Source organism: Ornithodoros turicata, chromosome 10 (genome assembly GCF_037126465.1).
Source record: "Ornithodoros turicata isolate Travis chromosome 10, ASM3712646v1, whole genome shotgun sequence".
Lineage (NCBI taxonomy): Eukaryota > Metazoa > Arthropoda > Arachnida > Ixodida > Argasidae > Ornithodoros > Ornithodoros turicata.
This window is the reverse complement of record NC_088210.1, coordinates 4197079-4217672: the sequence shown is the minus strand read 5'-3', so window position 1 is coordinate 4217672 and position 20594 is coordinate 4197079. Positions and strand designations below refer to the sequence as shown.

Here is a 20594-nt window from a genome sequence, read left to right as displayed (position 1 = left end):
GAGAGCAGAAAATTAACGACATTTTGTGTGGCATACCCCGGCAGCTGCAGTACTTATTCCAATAATTTCGCGGTTACTGAAAGGCCAACGTACCCCCTAAATGCAGTTGCAAAAAGATGGTTCACTATTTTAGTAGGGTGAACGCAGCGATTTTTTTTTTCTGCGCCCATGCCTCGCCGTTGCAGCCTTGCGCTTCGACTTCACTTTCTAGTCGCACGCCATAAAGCGTTTCCCATTTTGCAGTGCCTTCGGTACTCCCTCATATGGCACTGATTCCCGACGCTAGCACTTGTTTGGCATTGCCATTTGGTCCACGTTGGCATTCTTATTTATGTGCAACCATTTTATAAGCCGTTGCTAGACAAGTTTTGTCAATGGTGTGACAGTGCGACAGCCCATGCAAAATACTGCTCATTACGGAAAACGTTTAAGACGAGCACTCGCACTCATGCATAGTCACATCCCCGTCATTGTGGCTGCTGAGTAAGACAGAGGGTCGATTCACGTGGTGCAACTTGTTGCTGCAACTTCGTTCTCACGACGGTTGCACGCAACAAAAGTTCCATGCAGAAGGATCCTTTCGCACTGCGGGCAACTTGGAGCTTCGTAGTGCTCATCGTGGCCGTAAGATGCCGGGAGGAAACATAATTACCATCATTCTTATCGAATCGTGCGGAATACCGCTAGATTTGCGTTTCGCGCTCCAGTTTTGCCGCGCGCATATCTCGAAATTTGTAGGTGCTGCGCTGCTTTACAAAGTTTTCCCAGAATCGCAATGAGCGATTCCAGTACCCAGAGGGCTGCCGCCGTGCTTCTTTTGCTCCTCTCGGAGGTGGATCGACCAAAGAAAGCGCTGACGACTTGGGTCAAGAAGCTCGGTATGCGAAGGGAATCGCATGGGCCCATCATCACCTCATCGATTATATTATTGAGGACCCTTTCGAGTTCCGTCGCTATCTTCGAATGACCCCAGACTCTGTGGAGACTATAGGGGGTGCCAGTAGAAGGCGACGAAGGAGCCGCCACGGGAGGGCGCGATTGCCAAAGGGTGGAAAGGGAGTGACACGGGAACCGGTAAAAAGAACGTCGGGAGTTGGGACAGGTGACTTTTGGGAGCGGCACGATCGAGGGGGTGCTGTCGAGGGAGCGGCCTTAGCTTGTCCAGGTGTGGAATAAACCTTTCGATGTTTGACTGACTTGTCTTCCGTTCTTCCATGGGCAGGATGGGCGAGGGCGGTCGGGGAAATGGGAATGAATTCCTATAAATGGCGCGGTCGACAGGATTTTCTCGTTTTCTGCTGGTGAGTGTGCGAGGTATACTTGTAACTTTACAATTAGGCTTTTCTTTCCTGGAGGCTGGAAGGAGCTTCGGGCTCTTGTCTCCATAGCAGTGATCGTAATTTGCACAGTGCATTAGCGTCACCGCTGGCTTTATTTTTTTGTTGTTTTGTGTGTTCGTTCTTTTCGGGACGGAAGCAACCTTGTGTTGTTGTCTCGAGGGGCAGTTAGCTCAACCTGCCTGGTGCAGCGGAGTCACCCCGTTATCCGAATTCTAGTGTTTTCACTGGCCTCGTGATTCGCACTGCTGGAGCATGCAGGCAACGCCCCCCCCCCCCCCCCCCAGTCCAGGGATGGGCACTCGTGTGCCCATCCGCATGGAGGAACGCAATAGGTTGGTCTCGACGTGTTCCTCCTTCATTTATGTGTTAGTTTTTTAGAGTTCCTCGTTGCTCCCGTATCAGAGTCTCACGGGAGACAGGCTCTCGGCATGCACCCCACGTCTAGGATCCTAGGTACAATGCCGGCCTCAGACAAAGAGGTCTCCGGGACCGTTCCCTTTAGTCGGCCGGACGCCTAACACTCGGTGACCCGTGTAGTCTCGCCAATAGGGTTATGGTGTCTTTTTTTGTTTTGTTTTTAATTTCGTGTTAGCGCCGCGAAGCAACTGTGGCTATGAACGGCGTAGAGACGTGGACAGATGGAGAGAGGACAGCAGGAATGAGTAGGGGACAGGGGGGTTAGTGTGCGTCCTGGGCCGACTTCAGGGGTAACTGTGCCGACATTCGTTTGGAAAGTCTTCGGAAAACCCAGGGAAAACCTCAGACAGCACAGACAGGATTCGAACCCGTGTCACCTCTCAGTCTCGGCGTGGAAAGCGATCACCTTAACCACTACGCCACGGGAGCTGGTTTTATGGTGTCTGCAGTGCCTTCCCCGTAGGATGTCTTAGCAGCGATGCCTCCAGGGCCATAGCCCGACGCTCCCTCAACGGTAGAGTTGTTAGCAACGTGCAACCAAGTTGTGCACGCTAATGGCGGTGCGCATTGATGCTAGGTTGGTTTCGCCGCCGTGAGCATAGCTGCACGCGCCGTTACGACATGCCTTCCTTTCAGGAGCACGCGGACGATAAGTCGTTGTCAGACTTCATAACTAGACGGCCTATCAGACCGACATAGGAATCGAAGTTGATGTCATAATCATGCACATCCGGCAGGTTGCAGAGATAGGCGATGGGTTGAATGAGCTATTCGCGCTATGCTACACCTTCCCCTTTTGTGTACTGAAATGTACTGAAAGTCGAGTGCAATAGAGGTGGCCGGCAGAGGTGGGCACCCTCACGAGGGCGTGCGAGGGTGAGGGTTTCCTCACCTCACGATATATGAGGTGAGGTGAGGGCCAATTTTTCTGGTGATGTTTGAGGTGAGGTGAGGAAAATTTTCAAAAAAGCCTTTGAGGTGAGGTGAGGAAAATCTTTTGAAAAATTTTTGAGGTGAGGCGAGGAAATTTTAAATTTTTTTAGGTGACGTGAGGAAAACTATGGGAAAACTTTAGAGGTGAGGCGAGGAAAAATTTATGAACGCGCACTTTATGAAAACTTTCCCGCGCGTACACGGGATATCTTTCCTTCTTTCTGCAGCTTCTGTCTCTCATCTGGGCGGGGACTGCCCTCCTCTCTCGCCGCTGATCTGACGCTCGACTTTGCGCGTCATTCGCATACCCGCAACTGAACCTCAATTTCTGCGCAACTCTTACGGGTATAACAATCGTTCAACGAAGCGTTTTCTGTGATTGACTAGGCCAAATCCTCCAGCATATGTAGAATAACGTTACATTGACTACGCAATTTCATGAGTTCAATTTCGAAAATGTATTTCAATGGCAAATTGATGAAACTATTTGTATTTGGTGACAAACTAAATGTCCAGAAGAAAGCTGTTTACCCCATATTTTTCCGTTAACCCGTTTTCTTATAATGGTCAAATGACACGTTTCGTGCCGCACCCTGTATGCATTCACGCTTGAGGTATATGCATTTACATTGGCAGTCACTCAAAGCCAATGCGCATCGAATACACAATCTTCACATCGAATACACAGATAGCTTTAAAAAGTTGAGGTGAGGTGATGTGAGGAAAATTTCGAAAACATTTTTGAAGTGAGGTGAGGAAAAGTCTCAAATTCCTTTTAGGTGAGGTGAGGTGAGGAAAATTTTTCAATAAAAAATTTAGGAGAGCTGAGGTGACGAAACATTTTAAAAAAAATTTGAGGTGACGTGAGGAAAGTTTTTCAAACAGAATTTGAGGTGAGGTGAGGAAAAGTTTTCAATACAAAATTGAGATGAGGTGAGGAAAATATTCTCCCAGAAAATTGAGGTGAGGGCGAGTCTAGTGAGGACAAACGCCCACCTCTGGTGGCCGGTAGTGTTTTATCAATGTTCTTTAGTTTCACAAGTCTGTTCAAGGCCTTCCACCTACCCGTCCACCCCTATTGCACTCGACTTTCAGTACATTGGGTTGTGCTGCTTGGGATATATCCGAGCATATCGCTTCGATAGCGTCATCGCGATAACACGGAAAGATCGTGCTATTCACGATATCTTCCAACTAGATCTCTGTTATACTCAATTGATTGCCGGCTTTTAGCTGGTTTGGACGAGCAAGCCATGCTTCGATTGTGTTGTTCTCCCAAGCATGTTATCCCTTCGTATTTGGGCGGAGGTGGATCGCAGTTAGGGACACTGAAAGGCCCGCATTGCATCAGCTACGCGTGGATCCTTCCGGATCTGCTTTCAGCTACGACACTATGCGCACGTAGCACTTACTATTTTTGGTCACCACAACCTGGTACTCGCGATGTAGTATATATTATTGTGATTTCCCTTACGCGGACTTCCACGTTTGTATTTGGGGAGTGCTTATCCAGGTACTCGCAGTGCGGAGTCTCCCTCTTACTGCTTTTCCCTCTAGCTTTTCTAGGTTCAGTATGCACCGACGCAGCAGGTCGCGCAGGAGACCACCATCGAATCCGGCGCCAGCCAGGCCCTCTCCGGCAGAAATCAGCGGCTACGTGGACAGTTGTCCACCAAGGTTATCCAGTGTCGTGGGCCTCGCACTCCAAGTGGTCGTCCCAGCCACGCCCGCGCAGGAGCGCCGACCCGCCCCCCCCCCCCCCCCCGCCTTTCCGGGACCAGACGCTCGAGGAGAGGCACCCTGAGGCACCCTCTTCAACCCCTTACGCCAGACGAGCAGCGTCTCCTCTGCCCTATTTGTAAAGTCCCGGAGTTCCGCCGTGCCACTCATCGACAGGGAGTCCTCCACCGGCCTCGCAACGAGCGCGCCCAGAACCTGGCGACGTCGCCACTGCCCTGGCTACTATCCGCCGGCTCCGCCCAGAGCTGCTGCAAGAAGCGGAGGGAGTAGCTGCGCTCCCCAACCCCCCAGCAGGACGACGTCCTCATCGAAATAGATCCGAACGAAGATCTGAAGACCCAGTGCTCTGGACTTGTGGGTGGGGGGATGTGAAGACTATAGGGGGCTCCAGTAGAAGGCGACGAAGGAGCCGCTACGGGAGGGCGCGATTGCCAAAAGGTGGAAAGGGAGTGACACGGGAACCGGTAAAAGGAACGACAAGAGTTGGAACAGGTGACTTTTGCGAGCGGCACAATCTAGGCGGTGCTGCCCAGGGAGCGGCCTTAGCTTGTCCAGGTATGGAATAAACCTTTCGATGTTTGACTGACTTGTCTTCAATTCTTTCATGGGCAGGATGGGCGAGGGTGGTCGGGGAAATGGGAAGGAATTCCCATAACGCTTTCGAGGAACTTCTACGCATTCGTGAAGCATCACGTCCAAAAGGAGGACGCAAATATGCGTGAAATCACACATCCGGAAGAGTGCCCGGACCTCACTCTTCGATTCCTCGAGACACGTACGATCTTTACCGATGAGCAATTCAGAACATAAAACATAGAAACTCATTCAGGAAAGCTCGCTACACCATCTGGATGAATAGCAACATGTGTCTGCATGTATAACCCAGTCGAAAATCACAAGCTGGAACCACTTAGGGATCATGCTGATTCTAAATGGTTCTTGTGGGTTTGAACTTGTTCCAACTTACCAGAGGAGACCGGCTGAGGTTGCCTAAGCCAGAAGCCTGGCCAGCTGAGATGGTTCCAGCAGAACTGGAGTCCATGTAGAACTGTTTAATTAAGCTGGATAATATCCGGTTGAAAAAGGTTCCAGCAGAACTGGAGTCCACGCACAGTCGGTACAAGCTGGGTAATATCCAGTTGAAACAATTCCAGCTGGATCCATCAAAGCTGATTTCAGGTGTATCCATCTGAGCTAGTCTTTGCTGGGATTTGTTCCATCAGCCGGCTTTTGTGGAACATGGAACCACCACAGTTTGCAAATAGTTCAGCTTATGATTTTCGACTGGGATGACCGTAGATATTTTCCAGCTTTCACTTTTATGTGCCTCATCGTTTCAGGTGAGTCAATGAGATCCCTACAATATCAGTACCGGATGGGTGTCACTGCAGTACACAGCACTGTGTATGGGACATGTTCTGCATTGATCAGGATTTGGGGACAGAAGTAGGTATTTTTGCATCCGTTATTTACCCTCAGAGTAAAAATCTCACAGTTTGTACAGGTGAACATTGCACAGTTGCCTCCAAATGTTGCTCATGACATTCCAGGTATATAAAGCTGCCTTCCACGGCTGAACAGTGGCTCGACGTCGCCAACAAGCTCAATTCCATGTGCTACTACCCACATTGTCTCGGAGCAATCGATGCGAAACACATCACAATCCACTGGCCCAGAAACAGTGGATCCTATTACTATAATTACAAGAGGCAATACAGCATCCTACTTTTTGGCAGTTGTCGGGAAGGTAAAAATCGGGATTACAGTTGCCAAGGGAAAGTGGGGAAAGTGAACAGTGTGGAATACTGAGTAAATTTGGGGGTGCTAGCTTCCGTTACCAATGAATGAATGTTCAATGCACTTTATATTTTGAGGCACTCTATGTCAATGCTGGGATAAATGGAAGGGTTCATAACTCCGCAGTACTCAAGCCAACACCCTTTCACCAAAAGATGCTGAATGAAGAGCTGAAACTTCCACCTAATGAACAGCTTCCAGGTGAGGGGCAAACTGGAATGTTAACACAATGCACGAGCCCTATTCCTTGCATGAAATCAATTTATAAATGATTTATGCTCCAGTTAGGCAACAACAACAGCTTTATTTTGAGATGAAGAGTGGTTGGTTCATGGCTCTACCCCATTGTTGGTGGGGAATGAAATAATGAACCCCTTCGCAATAACGATCGAGGTCCGATGGTGTCCAGAAATGTCAAAAGAGCTTTGAAGGATTCCAGTTTGTCAACAGTTTTTTTTTACAATTTTGCCAGGGAGGCAAATACCATTGCCCTACATATTTCTTGGGGATGGAGCATTTTCATCAACCTGCAATGTAATACGGGCATACGGGGGCAACAGCATGACACACGGACAACTAATGTACAACTATTGGTACATCTTAAGACACATATAAAGGGATTCAATAGCGAAGAACTTGTCATTGTGCCATACTATACACAGGTACTCTACAGCAAGAAGGACGGTAGAGTGCTACTTCGGCACGCTGTCCCAGAAATTCAGGATGCTCCAGCAGCGCATACAAGCAGCAACAGGGAATGCAACCAAGCTTGCTGGCCTCCTGTTCTGTGCACAATTTCCTGAAAGCACATGGAGTGATACAGGACACCAACACGCCAGTACTGCAGGGCGCTGCGTCAGGCCGAGGGTGTCTGGAGCCATTTCAGCACCGTGGCAAGCAAGCGCCGACGAAGGCCTGCCAGGTCAGGGATCCCTAGTAAAAATTCCAATTCCAATTATAACTAAAAAACCCATTGAGAACTCCCCTTCTCAATGCCAAACAACACTTTACACGACCGTACATGGCACTAACGCAAGACAGCATCCACGTGTAAACGGGTCTTCCAGGCTGCCTCTGATTCAGCTTTACAATGGTGTCTCGCAGCCTCGGCCTGTGTTACCACAGCTTTTTTGCACAGCTTTCATAAGCCGTTGTGCTCACACAGAGACACTTCTGAACCTGTCAACCACCGCAGCTGCACTGCCAGAACGCCGCGTTGCACTCTTTACACATCCTCTCCTTACTTTCATCCCTCTTCACTCACTGTGCATATGCGCTGTAGTAAACGTTGCCCACTGGATGCCGACAACGCACTGGGAAGGTGGACACAATTAAATTAGCGATGACACCTAATTAGGACCCTACAGTAATTAGGACCCTACAGGAAGTCACCACACTAATTGGGGAGCATCCAGCTCCTGCCCAAGCACCCTGTGCGTTGCCGGCAACCAATTCTCATACAAAAAAACAAGAAATATACAAGGTGGTCCACCAGTGATGATAGAAATTCATAGTAACAATGTAGGGCACGGAGAGACATGCAGTCAAGCAATTTTTTTTGCCAGTAACCTTTGCCATATATTGGTAACATATTATTTCATTTCAATTGATGGAGAGTTAATTTCTTGAATTGAACTTCGAAATTTCTCAAGGCAACCCAAAGTTTTCTTTGCAGAAATAGGTTCCCTGTGGTCATTTTACTCTGTATTGCATGTAATCCCACTCCTAATATAATGGCAATCACCGAAATAAATTTGCTGAGAATCCGTAGAAATGACCCTTCACTCTGAAGTCTTCTCTTTTTTCTCACTTCTCTATTTTGAAAGCTCTAGTTTCAGTGCAAAGCTGCGAAGAAAGGAGGTTGCATTGGAAACACCACATGAGGAGGGAAGGGATACACTTTTACCCACAGAACAAACACATGCGGTGAGTATGGGAATCACAGCTATCTTATCAAAAATGAGGTAATCTGACGTGTTGACAAGTAGAGAAGGAAATACAGTTTTGGCGCTTGGCACTCCAGTTTCAGTGAATGCAGTGAACAAGTGAACGGCAGTGATGGCACCATGTGTTCCATTCAAGTAAAAAACAAGGATGATCATTGCTCTACGGGCCGCAATACTGTGAAATGTTTCCAGGAACTAGAGTGCTGAGCTCTTTTACCATAAGGCGTGCATTTTTGAGACTGTCCACAACAGGCAGTTTCCACTGCAGTACCCAGAGCCGGTCACACCCAATCCCTGTCAGTGGGTCGTGGCAAACAAACAGGATCCTGAAAGAAGTAGGAGATGCTCCCCAAGTCAGCTGGCACACCCTGGCAAAGCAAGTGTTCAGCTTTCTTGATGACCTGCCTCTTGCTGAACAGACCCGCATATGGTTCCAGCACGATGGGGATCCACCTCATAGCACGCAGCGTGAAATACAGCTGCTCCGTCAGATGTTCCGGGACCCAAGCAGCATGCCAATATTGGTCCAGTATTGGACCCATAAGGGCTGCCAAGATTGCAAATATTGGTCGAACATGAGCTGCTAATATAGGACCAATATGGAGAGTGCAACCAGGCTCCATATTGGCAAGCCCATTTTGTGCCAATATTACCAGTATTTCTGTAATAATGCCAATGGGTAGTCCGTATAATAATATAGCATTACCTGGTTTAACATTCATCACTGGTATTACTTCTCTCTTCTTTTTGCTTTTCCATTTCTGCAGATCTCATTGACTCACGTTGTATACAGTTACAAAAACAACACTCCATCACCCCAAAGATGAAGAACAAGTGCTACGCCTGTCTTGCTGAAAGACACAGGCAGTCCCACAGAACTACCAATGCCAAACATCCATCAGAAGTCTTCATTGGGACCACGATAGTCTATGAACCAAAAACTTTCAACTCTCTCTGAAAGTGCAAAGGAGCGAAACACTTTCTTGATGGTGACGGATATCCGGCTCAGCAACCGACACTGCCTGCAGTAAATTGAAAGCACATAGCTTTACAGAAGAGCCATCTCTTCCTATCAGACATTGTGTTTTTTACTTGACGATGCCACAATTCCATTATCATTAGAGATACCTGCGACATTTTAGCTCGTACGAAATGTCCGATCCGACTGTTGCGCATGTGCATTAGTTGTAGGACACATGATTTCTTTCAAAAGACCACATTCGCTCTCAGTCGGTTCGACCGATTGGCATTGACATCGCGGAGAGAGATGGCAGCTACTTCCAGAAAGTGGAAAGTTGAGTTGTTGAGTGAGTCAAGTGAATGTTACAACGTGATCGCCACGTATGTTGACTGTTTTGAACAACGTGTATTATCTGTGTGAAGTTGGATGTAAAGACGTACACAATTGGGCATTTCACACGTTTCAACATGCAATTTTGCCGTGCTGCTTTGGCATTTGTGAGACACGGGTGCCCAAGCAGCACGCCAATATTGGTCCAATACTGGACCCATTTGGGTTGCCAATATTGGTTCAGTATGGGCTCCCAATATTAGACCAATATGGCGAATTCAACTAGAGGCGCGTTCTTGGCCAGCGCAGCCGTCAGTGCTGTTCGTCACTGTCACCACGACACTGAGAAAATGACGATATGCACTGAGTAGGCTAATTCCAGCGAATTTCCACCAAGCAAGGAACCCGACCATCCCCCATTTTTTGGAAACAATATATTCTGCAGGGGATGGGAAATGATATAAAATGTGCCTATATTTAAGTCCCAACCTTCAGCCATTTTCGAGGGAGAGGGGAAGAAACAAAGTGGTCGCAATGTGACCCAGTTGTTAAGGGCGACTTTGCGGGCTTCTCAATTGAGAACTATTGAGAACTATGTGGAGAACTAGAAGAACCAAAATTTTTTTCACTTGCTCACCTGATCAAAACACTGTCTTCTTCCTACCCGTTTGCAACTGAAACTTTTTTCGTAAAAAAATGGCAAAGTCGCAAGAAAACGCGGAAAACGCCGTTTTTCCGAGACTTCCTGTACTGAGGCCGTTTATCAGAAAATAATGGAACCTACACTACTCGTTTCGGCATTGCATTCCCTATCTGTTGATATCATTTTCATTGTTCTAGACTTAACCTTCTAGAAGCAGATTGTAGTAATCCCACAGGCGGTACCGCGATTTAGCTGTATTTTGGCCGGCGCTAGCAAAAAATGGCCATCAAAAAGTTGCCGCTATTTTTTAGATGTTGCGCAGAAACCCTTTTCTAACACACAGTAAAAAAATTGAGATTCGTATTTGATTGTCGGTGACGCTACGATTTCTTAAAGTGACAGTGTGCAAGTGCTGCGCGCTACCCCTACGCGCTACCCCTACGCGGTACCCTCCCGCAGCTGGTCGGCGGGAGGTCGCCAAGGGCGGACGCGAATCAAGTTAAAGACGCGGTTATAGCGCTATTATGACAGCTGTCATGGTGAGCTCGAAGTTTGCACAGTAATTGCATTAGTATTCCTCTCTGCATGGGCTAATACTAAACCACTTGGGCCGAATGGGGTAAAATTTGTTCAAGCTAAGCCTTATTTCTGGATACTTGTTCCTAAATTTTCTGTAGGCTTCGCGGATTGAACAAGTCACGTACCTCTTAGCTTTTGTGAGTGCGTTGCCGTAACTCATAGGCACCGACTGCGGGGGGGCGCGGGGGCCCTTGCCCCCCCCGGAACATGAACTAGGGGGGGCGCCGCCTCCCCCGGGAAGTCCCGCTAGGAGGCTGACACCAACCGTTGGGGCTCGGCGTGCCCTGGTCAAAAGAGCGAAGAGGCACCAACCCAAAAATGCATTGCAATTTCTAAAATATGTATCCGCCCACCATACTCATTATCACAGTAGAAGGTGAGGCGAAGAAACACAGAGGATGACACAACACATAGCCTGAATTTCGCCCAAAGCAATCAGATCAATGAAACGAAGCAGTCGAAAAGGTACCAGCAGCTGCCAGTGAGGTGTAACGGTAGGATCTTCGGAGCGCATATTTGTTGGGAGCGGGTTCAAGTCCCGCTGCTCCATTTCACTGACCATATTCATTATATTGCGCGCATTTCGGGTCAAACACCGAGGATTCAATGCATTTGGTTCCTTTTGCACTCAGTTTTCAAAGGCGTAATGCCTTCAGTATCACTGTCAGCCAAAATGGTGCTAAAAAGGGATAAACGGGGTGCAAAGGAGGGTCTTGTCACGTCGTTTAGACCATAAGGGCTATATGTATACCTTTCAAATGGTATAAATAAGTGTCATGTTGCAACGATATACCTTGCGCGCTGTCAGTAGGTATAAAGGCAGTATTATGTTCCACGTTTATACCTTCAGGGTTATTTTTTTATACCTTTGCATTCCGCGAGACCTCGTTGGCAACCTGCTCCGCCAGGGAAGGTATACTGCATTATAATGGTATAACTTGTTTGTGGTTGCCTAAGATGGCCGCTTGCGCTGTTTTGCTGTAGCTTTGCGTCGATAAAACACAAGAATACTGTGATTTAGTGATGTGCTTCAGTGATGCCATGTGGCGGATGCAAGTTATAAGTGGAATATATCATGCGTCTTCGTGCATTAGCGGCTATATTCACAAGTTTGAGTTGGTTTGCCATCTGCGTCGTTTTAATACAAAATGCGGCAGTGTTGTCGTAGAAGTGTTGCTGTGAACTACGATGTCCAAACACCATGAGTTGTTGTTGGAATTTTCCTACATAAAACGAGTTATTTATTTCTAGTGTACTATAAAATGTATGTCCTTTTAGCGAATGCAATTCACATTTTAGCGGCCGTTATCCTTAGTAGGGTGGACGTGTCGGAACAGCATGTTGGTGTTCGAATTCATTGTTATTCCTGTATTCATACGAGCGTCGTCTTCTGCAATGTGAAGCTGGATAGTTCAATTTTTCCAGCTCCTCTTAGATGACACAGCATTAATAACGCTAGAAATGTCATTAAGAAACGTTCGAATTGTGCGTTGCATGGCAAACATATGTATCGCTTTGAATTAGCATTCGGGACATTCCCTCTTTAAGCCTAACTACGATTTATTTTCGCAGTGTTTATTTGCGGCGCGGATTTTTCACGGGTGTTTTTTTAAGAGTGCATTTTTGAATGTTTCGGCGTAAACCCCTTCGCAGTTTCACAGACACAGAATAAATGTTCTAAGTGCATTTGTTGACTTTGCACAGTATGCATGGGATGTGTAGAATGATAGAGAAAATAATACTATAAGTAATTTACGGTGTCCGCCCATTTGGTCGAACGCCGTTTGGTCGAAAGCCGTTTGATCGAAGGCGTTTGATCGAACGCCGCTTGGTCGAAAGCCGTTTGATCGAAAGCCGGTTGATCGAAAGCCGGTTGATCGACGCCGTTTGTTCGAAAGCCGGTTGATCGAAGGGAATTCAAAGCTGCATGCACTGTGTTGTTTCTGTAACTTCTCCACTTTTTCTGTAACTTTTGACTCTAGCATACGGAGCAGGCAATCAGTGTCCCTCTGCTTTTTTATTTCTTCTTTCTTTTTTTCTTTTTTTTTTTTGCTTTTTGCAGCCGAAGAGGGGAGACCACTGGTTAGTTGCAGGCGTTTGTCATTTACCCATCAGTAGGACACATATTGAAGAAAGCTGTCCCAGGTTGAGAGCAGCCGATAGTCTATCCTTGTTCTGGGCACCCTTCTTATTGCTGGCGACATATTTAAAGGGAACGGTCTGAAACGGGATAGTCATATGTGCAAAGCCACGCGAAGTCTGTGGGTGCTAAGAACGAAATTTCGCCATGGTACAACGAGAGATATTAAATTAACAGCATGTAAAACCTTAGTTCGACCTTAGAGTATGCATCTGCAGCCTCGAATCACTACACACGCACGATATCCGAAGAAATAGAGAAAGTACAAAGATCTGCTGCCTTATAATCTTGTCTAAGTTTCGAAGGACTTCTTCGGTTACATGTCTGTTGCAAGAACTAAATTTAGGTTCACTTGCACATGGGCGAAAAGTAAATAAACTGACACTGCTCTTTCTCCTACAGTGGTCAGTTGGTTACAAACAATAATCCACTGTTAAAATTTGTTCACATTCGACGGGAATAAACATCAAAAATTTCATTTACTTATTTTTTAATTCATTTGCCAAAATGTTTAATACTAATTTCGTCTATTATTATTTCACAAAGGGTTGGGGATTAACAAGTACAGCATGTTTAGTCACCACGTGTCAGAGCAGAAAAACCTATTCGGTTGTCCAACGGGATAACGGTGAACAACCCTGGCCCTTGTACTGCTTTTTGGACACTAAAAAGTGGGTTAGCATGAGGAATGTGTTTACGGGGAAGCAGATTACACAAAGTTAAATGTTCCTTAGGATAACTGCATTTAGAAATGCAGCTTTTTTTTCCTTGTCTTTTTTTGTCATTTTCGACACTCCAAGTGAACCAATTAAAAAAATCGATCGAACGACCGCTGCCGTTTCGATCAAATGGCGTTCGATCAAATGGCTTTCGACCAAATGTCCTGCGTTCGATCAAACGGCTTTCGACCAAACGGCGTTCGATCAAATGTCCCGGAACCGTAATTTACAGCCTTCAAAAAAACTTCAGGCTTCCACACATGTTCGTACTGCAAATTTCTACTGCTGGAACATGATTTTACGACACACATAAAATTGTCATCAGGCAGTCAAACTTTACGGATAGCAACAAAAGACGAAAATCAGGAACCATTCCAAATCGCAAAATTCCACTAACAACCACTGGTCAGCATTGTTTCCCAAAACTCAAGGTCTTCCCATGCAAGACAGACAGGCATATACACTTAACCGGTTTTCGAACTCAACCTCCATAGCTACCTGACCCAAATACGGTGAGCGCTTGGAACATTCTTCGACCATTTACCTTTTTGTTCCCCCTTTTCCCCGTCCCACTAGTCTTTATTCTCAAGAAGGGCTCTGGGCGAAAGCTTGTATCATAGGAAATAATAAATACTAGATGTTTCATCTCTTCCTGTTTTTAACATTTCGAAGCTATACTCTGTTCCCATTGAGTGTCAGTCATATGCGAGATGCTGCACGATACGATAGACGGTACCCGACACATAAAAATAGCGAGTTTAAGTACATTGGATGAACTCTACGAAAATGATACGACAAAGGAAGTTATCAAATTCAAGCCTAGCAATGTGATTCCCCTTCGCTTCGAAGAAACTGGCCAAAAGGCTTATCATTATTGGCAAGCGCCTTCGGAACCGCTATCGTGACATCATTTGCGAATGACATTGTTTCTTCGTGTAGCTCGATGTAAGACAAACGAATGACATTCGGTGCGATTGTCATTCGATGGGAATGTCATTCGGTTTGTCGTGTGACAGGGGTATTAGTTTCACGCACGCAACTGTGCATTTTATAGTCAGATAACATTTATTTACAGTAGTTTACTTTCGCGTCATACTTGTTGTGGTGCTGTCCCTTCCGGCCACTCGTACAATTGTTCACCACAGAAATGCCAAAGGCGGATAATTACTCGCAATCTACACTGGCCTACCGTAACCTAACCTAGCAAAAACTTACCTGGCCTAACCTAACTTGACGTTGAGATAACAAAGGGTGCACGATTCTGAGCAAAGTCACTGGTCACGAGTACGTTAACGTTACAAACATATCGTTAAACGCGTTTGTCCATCTGAAGGATAAACAGCGTGGGTGGCAAACTTTATGGCACGTAAAATTAATACGAAATTAGCACGCAAAATAAAAGTAAGAAAGAGAAAAAATGCCCATTTACGTATCCAGGAATTTGCAGTTCGCGTGTAGGAAAGCACTCGTGAATTTCATGTTACATTTCTCCTTTCGGTTTTATGTGCAACACTATTTCATATGATTCTGCTTCCGTTTATTACTATCCATATTACCTTTCCGTTAACGTAAAATATTGTTGCAATAGCACAGCCTTCTATGTACTTGTACACATCATCTTAATTTAAAATCAAACTTATAAAATCAACCTGAATTATCCTCGGCTTTGATATATTTCTCTTATGGGCAATCTCCCTACCCGTTACCGTGTGGCATTTGTTGTTATGAACTATGAGGGTGGTGATGATGGAATTGTTTGCTGTGGTCGGCTGCAAGAAATACTGACCTACCTATGACTGTTTTTTTTCTTCTCATTTTTGGATACCCGAAATGACAGCAACCCCAGAGGTGTCTATGGAATAAATAATGGGGAGTAATTTTTTTAATTACCGCACTTGTTGCCGTGAATCACCTCATCCCATCGTCATTCATGTAGTTGTTGTCAATTAAGGGGACAATGGTAACAAATGAAAAAATGAAATAAAGGAAGGTAATTTGAAAATGAACATTAGTGGGGCTGATTTTGAATTTCCAGTAGCACTCCATTCGTGTGTGTGCCTTTTTTTTTTTTTTTTTCGCTGTCCTCGACATTATACTTCCAGCTTCAGAGCTATACGCGTGTTGGTATCAATCGTATCGAAAGAGATTGCGGGTACTATTACTGTTGTGGTCATGTGGTTTTATTACCCTTTCCTCTGTTCTATGCATGTTGGAGAAAGAAGGGCGGATGTATGAAAAGCATGCTACACGGGGTTTTGAGTCTTGGCGTATTATTTAATTTATATAAATGTCAGAAGGGCAAACAAGCGTCGCGTTTTAAAGGTGAACAACGTGATGGCCTCTATTAACGTCAACCTTGCAACATTGAAACATTTTCTGGGAGGATCATAATGGCAAAACCCCGAGACAGGGGGCGATGAAGGGCACACACGGGGCACACAACGTCACAAACACGACTCGAAGTCGGATACGAGATCTCCCTCTGCCCACACACAATAACGGCTATCTTAACTGTTGTGCCGTTTTAGAGTTCTTGAATACCGACCCAGAAAAGTAAGAGAGGAGAATGGGCCTCGCTTCTCATGGGTCTTCTTGTTATCAATGGGGTATTCGTGCCAGAGTCTGCCAGAGCTGGCCTTCCACGAGCGAGCGCCAGTGCAGACTGTGCAGGTCAAGCATACAACCAAGTTATGCGGATGTTTTGCATGGTGATTCTTCGCCTCCAAGGGCCAACGCATGGAAACCTCATCGAAAGTTTGTTGACTTTTTTAGACTGCAATGCTTGCAACATCTTGGTAAGAGAACTTGCCTTATTTATTTTTGGTTAAGGAGAGCTGAACGCCTCTAGATTAATAGTATTGATAGTTTGTGTAACAGCTGTGACCTGACAAAATGGCGTAGGTGCAGGTTTGCTGGTGGATAAACTTCATAACGTAGAGGCCGGAGTCTGTTCTCACAAAGGTATGATGTGCTCACGTGTTTGTGCAGTACTAGACAAACCTGACATAAGTTCTTTTGCCGTTCTCGTCGACCTTCTATTTCTTTCGCCCCAATTATCGTTCAATCGACCCGCATGTAAGAGTGTTTTAGAGTGTGTTAGAGTAATTTCAAACATAAACGCAGCAAGTGACTCATACGCACAAAGGAACAGACGACAAGATTGCGCCTTGCGAGAAGACAAGCGAACGTAATCCTGTCGCCTGTACCTTCTTCCTTCGTGCGTATGTAATTTTTTGCGTTTACGTTTGTTATTATATGACATAAGAGCCCGTTTTGCGTTTACTGTTTGCATTTAGCGTGTATGTGGATGGATTAGAAGATGATATATCGATATATATCGGATTTCGTTGGCGGAATATTGACAGCGACGTTCTGTGCGGGAAAATGCAGAATACAATTTGAAACCGCCAAATTCCAAGTAAAAGATAGATAGTTGTGTTCGTTTTGATAAATATGACTGTGTATGCACGTATTTTGATGTAGTACATCAAACTACATCATTACTTATTTTCTTGTCGTTCTTTTTGCCGTTTAACGAAACTGACAGCTTCTCATCTTTTTGTGTATAGCTGCTGCTTGAGTTCAGAATATTGTTCCGTCCAACGAGAACTCGTCGCACAAGCGCAGCAGGGATTTGAAGATCTTTTGATGATCGTACAGGAAAACGGCACGGAGGCTGAACTACTCCTCATTGCAGATAGCGACGGTAAGTTTTTCTTTTTTGCTTTTTCCCATTTTGGGGACCATAAATATTCAATATGTGCTATTTCAGGTGACCTGTGCGTCCTTGCCCTGAAATTAATTTCACGGAGATAAAATGAGTAGTCTTCGTCACTTATCATAGAGGTGAGAACAAAATACGCTTGCTTTGCATGTAGGCATTATTTAAAAAAAAGTCTTTTCAGGAACAAGAGCTGCCTCTCTGCCCCATAATCAAGCTCATCGATATAAACATCATCCAAAGGGCAATTTTAAAGCTCGAAGAGACAAAGGCTCGGGAGAAGTGCATTGATTTTGTAAATTTATTTATGTAGTACTGTAAATAAACATTTTTGCGTTTGGTTCACAACACTTCGCATTGTCTTTGAAGTTATTTTAGGTACAGACATGACGCACTTTATTCCTTGCGTGCTTTTGGTGCAAAGAAATATACTGTTCTGCACCCAGTGGTCTAGATTTCTGTACCATTGTAGTACCTTGCTGCTTAGATTAAATTTATACCTTCAAATTACCTGATAGAAACCTTCTAAACGGTATTTATTCTGCACCCTACGGCGTGGATTTCCATACCGTTACTATACCCTGTTCTATTGACTAAATAGATACCTCGGGGTATATAATTTGAACCTCTCAATGGTACATATTTTACTCCCCAAGGGTTACTTTGTTATACCTTTGCTATACCCTGTTCCTGGGATTCAGTTTATACCTTGAGGTATTTAAGTTATGCCTTGTGAATGGTATTCTTTTTGCACCCACGGGTCTACATTTTGATACCTTTGCTATACCCTGTTACTGGGATTCAATTTATACCCTGCAGTATTGAAGTTATACCGCATGTATGGTGTATACTTTGCACCCCAAGGTCTGAATTTTCATACCTTGCTGGAGGGATAAATTATTATACCTCACCTAGTGGTATAATTTTTATCCCTTTTGGGGGATGCGCCACAGGACAAGCCATTTATACCTTTAAAGGTATAAATTTGGCTGACACTGATAGTGCACACGTTCACTGTTTACGTTCTCTCTGTTTTTCTTTTGTTTTGTTTTTTCTGTTCTTCCTTCCTCTTATTTTTATACCAGTTCTGCATACATCATAGGATCCCGCCAGAGTGTGTGATTCTTCAGCTTTAGTTTTGTGTTCTTCATTTTTCTTTTCCTTTTCTTTCCTCCTTTTTGTTTTCTTATTTTCTTTGCCTCTTCTGACTTCCCCTTTCACTTTTTTTTAATAACAAGCCGACATCCATCTGGCTTACCTTTGCTTTATTTATTTTTAATAAACATACCCCCCTCCCCCCCGCCAGAGTATCTTGTAGCGGTGTTGAGTTACTCTGTTTCGGAAACGTGTACAATATTGACTGTTGGCGCAACCCTCTCCGGAGAGGAGCGGAGAGGAGAATACAGGAACCCTAACTAATACCCCTGTCACACGACGCATTCAATGCGGATTGAATCCGATCCGCATCGAGTTTCTGAAGAGCGTTCAGTGCGCGATGCTGCTACACGGTCCAACTCTATGCGTATCGAAAGGTTGGCTTGTCGACAGGCGGTGCTAACAGCCCCGAGACAGTACGCTGACAAATATGTTCCTAAAAAGTCGAGAATAACCGCATCCTCTTCCGCATTGTGCCGCGGGAAGCGCGGTGTCGAGAGTGGTGGAGATTAAACAAATCAGCAACCGCAGTCGCCCCTTATACCTAGACTAAAACAGTAATCGTGAAATTCCATGGGCTTGTATAGGAACATTTGCAAATCAATGTAATGTTTTGTTTACCACTACAAATTCGCTGACTTCGAGAATGCCAATGGCGGCCTTCAAGCTGCCTTGAGAATCTCAAATCCGTTTGACGAACTCGATCTGGTTAAGCAGGATCGGAGCGCGTTGAGCTCGATGAGCATTGGCTCAATGCGGATCGAAAGTGTCCGTGTGACAGGGGTATAAGACCATGTTCAAGAGAGAACTGATGTTCTGAGGCTGGAACAACCACACAAGGTCACACACATACAAAGCCTCAAATTGCCTGAGAAATGAACGATGAAAGCTGAAAGTCATGAAAAGGTTAGCCAGCTGTAGGACTCGAACCCACATCTTCTGGATTAGCAGTCCAGGGTTTTACCAATTGAGCTAAGCTAGCACGCCTTCTCAGCGGTTTCCAAGGTTGCGTCATCGGAAGGGACCAACCAGCCACTCTCTCTCCACTCATGCTCCTTTCACCTCTTGCATTTTTCCTCACTCATACACACATTCATAGGACGGAGTCGACGCAAGCAGCAACTTATGAACAAGAGAGAACTGATGTTCTGAGGCTGGAACAACATAGTCCAACACAGTCCATAATCCAGAAGATGTGGGTTTGAGTCCTACAGCTGGCTAACCTTTTCAGTGACTTTCAGCTTTCATAAGACTATGGTGTTTCGCCAGCGTTGTGTTCACCACACTGAACTTTTTCCTCTAGCATGCAGTCACTTGAGTGCACTTGAGTGGTGCTATGTGAAGAGGAGAAGGAGGAGGTTAAATGTTGCGGAAGTATATTTATTGAAAAAAGAGAAAGGGAAGAGGTGTTAAATGTTGGGGATATAGTAGCACACCTTGGGAAGGAGAAGGGAAGCGTGCATCCAACCAATCACATGCCCTGGAGGCCCTTGTCTGTTGTCTTCACCTGTTCCTTGAGAAGGTGGTTCTTTCACGCTACCCAACCACCTCATCTGCAATACATGTGCAACCCAACCCAACTTAATTCTCTTATCTGTTACGCGAGCTTTATGGCCAAGGCACATTATGACCACGTACTTTATAACATTGCTATTGTATACCTGTGATACTAAGTGGTAAAGCCTGGACCTACCTACCTACCGTGCACCACCAATTTTTAGGGCTCAGTTCTATGATGCACTTTGGCGCCTTATGAGTGCATACCATGTCTCCCTATTCTGTATATGTGTGTGACATTATGGACCGATTTCTTAATGTGCCAAGGTATACTGCAACCGCATCTATTGCATACCTATCGTATTGCTACAATATTAATGGCAATATACTCCAAGATATGTCGTCCTATTTCGAACTCTATTTCGTCGACTTCACTGTAGTATTTTATTTCCCACATTTGTATCGCTATATTTCATGTGTTTGCAAATAAGACCAATTGAGATAAGTTGAAAATGAACAACAATAACTAGGCAGAGATAAGCATAACTAACAACGGTTAGAGCTTCCATTTCCAGCTGCACATCCAACAGCAGCATAATTTTGCCTTGTATTTGAATAAGCTACGGTTATGAACAGCATGACCCAATTGTTGAGTGACTTTCTTGTTGTTAAATAG

The 20594-nt window shown here is 45.2% G+C and overlaps 1 protein-coding gene, 1 long non-coding RNA gene and 1 other non-coding gene across 3 annotated transcripts in view; 2 read left to right on the top strand and 1 right to left on the bottom strand.

Moving 5' to 3' along the window:
- The window catches only part of LOC135370266 (uncharacterized), a 65209-nt gene extending 59410 nt beyond the window's left edge, over positions 1-5799 (top strand). Inside the window, exon 11 of the mRNA XM_064603978.1 lies at positions 5771-5799. Within this exon, the coding sequence (XP_064460048.1) occupies positions 5771-5774 (4 nt within the window). The 3' untranslated portion in view covers positions 5775-5799. The remainder of the gene's footprint in view (positions 1-5770) is intronic.
- A 10177-nt stretch (positions 5800-15976) lies between these two features.
- On the top strand, positions 15977-17610 carry LOC135370958 (uncharacterized). The gene is made up of 5 exons (XR_010415478.1): positions 15977-16340; positions 16411-16506; positions 17115-17251; positions 17318-17391; positions 17451-17610. It is a non-coding gene; the product is annotated as an uncharacterized LOC135370958 (long non-coding RNA).
- Positions 17611-19330: 1720 nt separating this feature from the next.
- Positions 19331-19403, bottom strand: Trnas-gcu (transfer RNA serine (anticodon GCU)). The gene has a single exon. It is a non-coding gene; the product is annotated as a tRNA-Ser (tRNA).
- Between the last annotated feature and the right edge of the window lie 1191 nt (positions 19404-20594).